The following is a 6,302-nucleotide window of genomic DNA, read 5'->3' as shown; positions in this document are numbered from 1 at the left end:
CTCCTAGCCTTTATTATATTTAATTATAGAAGATCCTTCATAGTAAGAAATATTAATATTATGTTACTTTCTTATACTTGTTTTGTTTAGCCTATATTTAGGCCACTTTATAAGACATCTTGTTTTCATAGTTTTCTTTTCAATAATGTTTTAGTAGAACACTCCAGGAATGGAGTGCTAAAGAAACCAAGTATTCCCACACTCAATTGTTGGTCAATGTTATATTTCAATATTTGGGTTGTTTATTAATTGTTTCCTTTTATCAGCATTTCAGTTGAAGGATGAAATTTCCTTTGATATGACTTTCCCTATCTCCGAGATTCCTAGATACTTGTTTTTCACCAAAACCAGTGCCTTTTTTGAACTGGACCTTGTCTCCATACTAAAATGCTTTTGCATTTAGACTTTTTCTCATTAACAAAGGTTTAATGAACCTGGTTTTATAGAGCTCTAGCTTGATGTTTTAAAATGAATACCAAAAACACAAAAAATAAATAACATGTAAATGAGGGAAATGTGGGCATTTAGACTTTTTCTCGTTAACAAAGGTTTAATGACCCTGGTTTTATAGAGCTCTAGTTTGATGTTTTAAAACGAAGACCAAAAACACAAAAAATAAATAATATGTAAATGAGGGAAATGTGGGTTCGACCTGTCCCTTCAGTTGAAAACGAAATTGTGGGTTTGACCTGTTCCTTCAGCTGAAAATGAAACTCAAAATTGCCCTCACTATCGGCCTCGCTCCACGCGCAAACCCTCAGCGCTCACGCTCCTCCCTCAATGCTCAACGTTCAGCCCTCACCGCTTCGCTTCACAGCTCCTCACAACTCCTTACAGCTCCCAGTATTCCCCGCAGCTTCACATAGCGCCCGTCACACAACTCCCCTCGCCACAGCTCTCACTTCACGGCTCCCTTGCCTCTCCCCTACAACAGCTCTCACTGTAGCTTTCACCTCACGGCTCCCTCGCCTCTCCCCTCACCGCAGCTACCCTCACAGCTCCCCTCAGCTCTCACCGCAGCTCCCGCAGCCCTCACAACCTCACCGCAGCTCTCACCTCACAGCTCCCTCGCCTCTGCCCTCACCGCAGCTCCCCTCACAGCGACTCACACCTCACAGCAACTCCCCTCACAGCTCCCACTACTACATGTAGGGGGGTTCTAAGACAATATTTAAGACAATATTTGAGTCAATTGTCTTAACTTAAGACAAAAAGAAACTTGTGTATTGTCTTAAATATTGTCTCTAAGCGGGTGTCTCAAATATAATGTCTCAAAAATTTGTCTCTATTAAGACAATATAGAACACATATTATTATTGTCTCTATAAAGACAAGAATTATTGTCTATTAAGAGGCAATTTGATTTGTCTCTCTAGAGACAATTTCATTTGTCTCTCTAGAGACAATTACATTTTTGTCTTTTTAGAGACAATAGCTGAGATTAAAAACATATTGTCTCATAATTCAAACTATTGTCTCTCTAGAGAGAATATAAAAAATTATTTAAAAAAAATAAATGTCCATAATTGTCTCTCTAGAGACAATATAAAAAATTATTTAAAAAAAAATAAATGTCCATAATTCAAACTATTGTCTCTCTAGAGAGAATATAAAAAATTATTTAAAAAAAAATATATGTCCATAATTGTCTCTCTAGAGACAACATAAAAAATTATTTAAAAATAAATAAATGTCTATAATTCAAACTATTGTCTCTCTCGAGAGACTATAAAAAATTATTTAAAAAAAATAAATGTCCATAATTGTCTCTCTAGAGACAATATAAAAAATTATTTAAAAAAAAATAAATGTCCATAATTGTCTCTCTAGAGACAATATAAAAAACTATTTGAAAAAAAATAAATGTCCATAATTCAAACTATTGTCTCTTTAGAGACAATATAAAAATTATTTTAAAAAAATAAATGTCCATAATTGTCTCTCCGGGATTGTTCGCCCTCTCTACGCCATCTCTATTACGATGTTCAATTGGTTCCAACAAGCTAAACATCGGTTGGCATCTGCTGGCCAGCTTACAGGTTACTCATCAATGAAAATCGGCTCCAGATCTACAAATACAGCAGGAGGAACATGCTTTCAACTCTAGTTTTGCTGAAGAAAGTGTTGAAGGCATCATCTCCGTGACCAACGGTCTTCTCACTGGGCATCTAGCCATCGAGATGAATGTACCAAGACACTAGAATAACTAAAACTCACAATCTGTCTAAATTTATAATATGCCCCAGCTCTACAGGAATTGTTCCCGTGATATTGTTGGAGGATAGATTTCTGTAAAAGCAGCAACGTTATCCGTTAGTCACATTGAATATGCTTAATGCAATTCAACAGCTCATTATGTTATAGGTCAATTTAGAATATGGCCCAGGATTACTTACAGATAAGTTAGCCTATTAAGTTTTTGAAATTCCAAAGGAATAGTTCCATTCAAACGGTTGCCATGCATATTGCTACAGGACAAAGGACAATGAAGGCACAGCGTTAATATTGTTAGCCAGTGGGAAATTATACTCCGCAAATTCATCACTTGGCTTGAAGATTATATCACTTACAAGAAAATGAGAGCAACACATGAACTAATATTCTCTGGGATCGGACCTTCAAGTTGATTTCTGGCAAGATTTCTGTCTCAAGAAAAATACAACCTTGGAATGTTAAATACTTACAGCAAGAATCCAAAAGATATCATAGATTAATGTTTAGTGTATGGGAGGTTTCAATATATTTCTATCATTTTTATCTCCACTTTCTAGAAAAGGGTTTGGACACAAACTTACAATTCGAACAGCTGTTCCAAATTCCCTAGCTCAGGTGGAATTTGCCCAGTCAGCTGATTGTCATTTAGCTGCCTGCATATGCATACAACCGTTGACTATCAAAGAGCTATTTCTTATCCTGCATGTCCAGTTTCCATTTCTTACATATCAATCATCACAAAATATGTGATTGGAATCTCTTACAGGTATCCCAGCTTTGTCATGTTCCCCAATTCTGGCGGAATAGATCCCGTGAGATTATTACTGTGTAAATATCTGAGTAGTGCAAAAGAAAGAAGAAGAGAATCAAATTCTTGAAAATTGAACATAAATGAAATTTATAGTCAAAAAGTAATGGACTTTCACAAACCCAGATAGGAAAAATTCGAGCATTAACTATGCAAGAAACTCACAGTTTATCAGTGTAAGTCAATTTGCCTAGAATTGGAGGAATTGTTCCAGTAAAGATGATTATCACTCAAATCCCTGTAATAAATATTAATTGTATCAGTACACTAAAGCTTACACCATAATTACATAATCAAGTGTTTGCCAAAGGTCACAAAACATTTATCAATGAATGAAGGAATATTGATTGATTCTGCATAAGAAATATATCGACAATATCCAAAATCATTATGGATTCTTATTGATCTAGGCTTCCATGCAATTAAATGTAAGAGATTATACTTTAATCTGATCACCGGAAAATTTTGGACAAGTTGAGATCCAGAAAACACTGTACTTACAGAACAATAAGAGCCTGCATGAGACCAATTACTTCAGGTATCCTTCCGGTCAGCTTGTTTCCTTGTAACGACCTAGGATAACCACTTTAAAATTAGGGTAGGACAACCAAAGCAACCAAATTAATGATGTCGGTTGAATAGTGCATACCATGCAATTAATTGCATTACTTAGACAACCTGCATAATCTCATATCCCTGCCTATTCAACACAAAATTCCTGATACTTGAACACAGTTCAATCCTGGAAATATCTCCACTTACAGAGTAGCCACTTGTAGAAACCCAATATTGAAGGGGATCTCTCCGGTAACTTGATTGTATGATAAGTCCCTGATAAGAATACCAACCCCAATTCAGTAAGTAATTGAGATTACGAGTCTTGCATCAAACCATACATTTACACCCGTTTGTTCATTTAAAATCCAGATAGGAAAATCAGAAAACATACAAAATTGCATAGCTTGTACAGTTGCCAATATTCTCAGGAATGGTCCCCGACAAGTTGTTGCCTCGCACATCACTGCATAACAGAGATCAACTACTTAGAAACATTTAAGCTACCACGAAGAATCCTTCAGGTAAAATTCGTTAATGCACTGAAAACGCTGCATCGAGATACATAAATTTAAAGATAAATGCTCTATGACCGCGAGTTTTGATGGGTTTCATATGCAGAATTAATTCGAAGAAAGAAAGCTTTAAAAAATTCTGCATCTACTCCACAAGACAGAAGTATTGTGACTTACAAGAACCACAATCTTGTCAATTGACACATGTCAGCGGAAAGAGTCCCAACTAAGAAGTTGTTGCGCAGCCCCTAGAAACGATAACAATATGCCCATTTCAAAAAGAATGGGCGCCAAATTTAGTTTGCAAACCTAAGAACAGTACTATTAACATAAATGCTTCTTCCAAACCTTAACAGGAAAATAAAAACAAATTTTACTTAGTGAGAGAACGATAAGCCCAGGAAACCTCATAAAGAATCCAGACTCTTACAAATATTTCAAAACTTCATTCCAATAGATAAGCCTGGGGATCTCCCCACTTAATTGATTTTTTGCAAAATCCCTAAAAAATGCAAAAGCATTTTTAAATGATACTCCTCCAGAATCCAGAATTTACACATCCTATGCAGTTCTTTGACAAGTAAAGGGCAGCAAAGAGAGTAGAATCCAAAACAGTATTCCCAACCTACATTTTCTTCAAGTTAGGAATATGAGACAACGTTGAAGGTATAGGCCCCATTAACTGGTTATTCTTCACAATCCTGTAAATTTGATCAATGTGTCAAAAGGAGCTTTCACTCCCTTCTAAGACAGGGAAAAATACAAAAACATCTACAAATTAAGCTAAATTCTTTACAATAGCGAGCAATTACAGAATGTTAGGATACTTACAGTTGTTCTAGTTGCTTCAACTTCGATATTGAAAAGGGAATGTCTCCATATAAATAATTTAAAGAGACTTCTCTGCAGCAACATTGAAGATCAAATCAAGTCAGCGGTTTCTACGAAATATAAACCATGAGAATGATGACTTGTAGTTTGACTAGAGGGACGTTTAGATGCACACAGCAGCTTGGTTTGGCATCAGATATCTTCTCAAAAGACAGTTGTTTTCAGCATAATACTTAACAATTATCTATAGTAAAGTAATATATGCATCTTGAACCAGACTACGAGTGTTGCATATGGTGAGATCTGCTTTAACCAACTTGTAGTTGAACAATCATTTTTTTTTGGACAGATAAACGCTTGAAAAGAGACTTTCCTAGATAGGTGGGGTGAACATTTCTTTAAAGGGATTTTCAAGGGTTTTTCATGAGTCGTTCTGTAACACTCTTAACTGATATAACTACATAGTAAAAAAAAATTTAAAGAATTGAGACCGAGAACAGGAAAAGTTCGAGCTATACAATACAAAAAAATAAAAGTATGAATGACCATCAACAAAAAGAAGCATTCACCTGGTGTAGAACCGATCCATCCAGGCACCTAGGAAGGATTTAAACTGCAACAAAACCCCACTGGTTTTCATTCAGCCACATGAAGCGCTCACTGTGTAAAAGAGAAACCAGAGAGCTGAATCCAATGTAAAAGGCAAGGGAGAGAATGATGCATATCCACGGTAAGGCGGTGGAATAGCCTGTGGGTAGGAGCCAAGCCATTGGATCGTCATCCTTTCTCCTTCGTCGTCGATGGGGTGGGGAACCCAAGGTCACAGACTCCCAAGTCTCATCTGCCACACCACGTCAGTCCGGACAGCGTAATAGTTAAATGCAACGCGGGAACTATAATGCCAAATGAATTCACATTGTAATACTTACGGAGTGGTAGGACAGAGTAGTAACATACAATATGTTTGCCGGCAGTTTAAAAGTATTTGACATAAATGCACCTGGAACACTAATCACAAGGGTGAATCGGAAACTGAACCCAAAACAATGCCAAGGGGGTGGGCACGTCAGTCAATGCAAACACACATGTAAATAGTCATAGTGAATGGTTGAACCATGTGTGACCCCGATGGGTTATAGATAGTGTGAGAGTTTTAATTAATTTTTTTTTTCCTATGTAGTTATATCGGTTAGGAGTGTTACACGTTCTGTATGGAGATGACCTGATTTAACCACTGTAGTCTTGCAAGATTAGAGAGAGTAACTCACAAGATTTTCAATGCAGAGCAATCTCCAATCTCGTCGGGAATTTGGCCTGAGAGACCATTTCCTTTAAGGTCACTGCATGCAGAACACTGAATCAACTATGAACAGTATATA

The 6,302-nt window shown here is 36.6% G+C and overlaps 1 protein-coding gene across 5 annotated transcripts; it reads right to left on the bottom strand.

Moving 5' to 3' along the window:
- Positions 1–1,852: 1,852 nt before the first annotated feature.
- LOC149261443 (LRR receptor-like serine/threonine-protein kinase RPK2) lies at positions 1,853–5,853 on the bottom strand. 5 transcript variants are annotated; one of them, XR_016248452.1, is made up of 11 exons: positions 5,493–5,853; positions 4,924–4,995; positions 4,722–4,793; positions 4,523–4,594; positions 4,270–4,340; positions 3,972–4,043; positions 3,785–3,853; positions 3,524–3,595; positions 3,188–3,260; positions 2,979–3,050; positions 2,802–2,867 (listed from the first exon to the last, which is right to left on the bottom strand). XR_016248452.1 is itself a non-coding variant. In XM_089381836.1 (10 exons), exons 5-9 carry the CDS (start codon positions 4,296–4,298, stop codon positions 3,194–3,196), a joined length of 309 nt encoding a protein of 102 aa, XP_089237962.1. In that variant the 5' UTR covers positions 4,299–4,340; positions 4,523–4,594; positions 4,722–4,793; positions 4,924–4,995; positions 5,493–5,852; the 3' UTR covers positions 2,877–3,050; positions 3,188–3,193. The 5 variants fall into 5 exon arrangements, 2 of the variants coding, with proteins under 2 accessions (XP_089237957.1, XP_089237962.1); XR_016248453.1 differs by lacking the exon at positions 4,523–4,594; XM_089381836.1 differs by lacking the exon at positions 2,802–2,867 and having other exon boundaries at positions 2,877–3,050; positions 5,493–5,852.
- Between the last annotated feature and the right edge of the window lie 449 nt (positions 5,854–6,302).

Source organism: Pinus tabuliformis, chromosome 6, assembly GCF_031772625.1.
Source record: "Pinus tabuliformis cultivar Carrire ecotype Pingquan chromosome 6, CPIR1, whole genome shotgun sequence".
Lineage (NCBI taxonomy): Eukaryota > Viridiplantae > Streptophyta > Pinopsida > Pinales > Pinaceae > Pinus > Pinus tabuliformis.
Note: the sequence above shows the minus strand (reverse complement) of the source record. Positions and strands in the feature narration are given on the sequence as shown.

What these genes read in the sequence shown, in the direction of transcription:
- LOC149261443 (XM_089381831.1), bottom strand. Translation starts at nt 2,998, where the DNA reads ATGACAAAGCTGGGATACCT. An exon ending in ATGACAAAGCTGGGATACCT is followed by an intron (nt 2,868 to 2,978) that starts GTAAGAGATTCC and finishes ATGCATATGCAG; the next exon opens with GCAGCTAAATGACAATCAGC. An exon ending in TGTGTTGCTCTCATTTTCTT is followed by an intron (nt 2,469 to 2,570) that starts GTAAGTGATATA and finishes TTTGTCCTGTAG; the next exon opens with CAATATGCATGGCAACCGTT.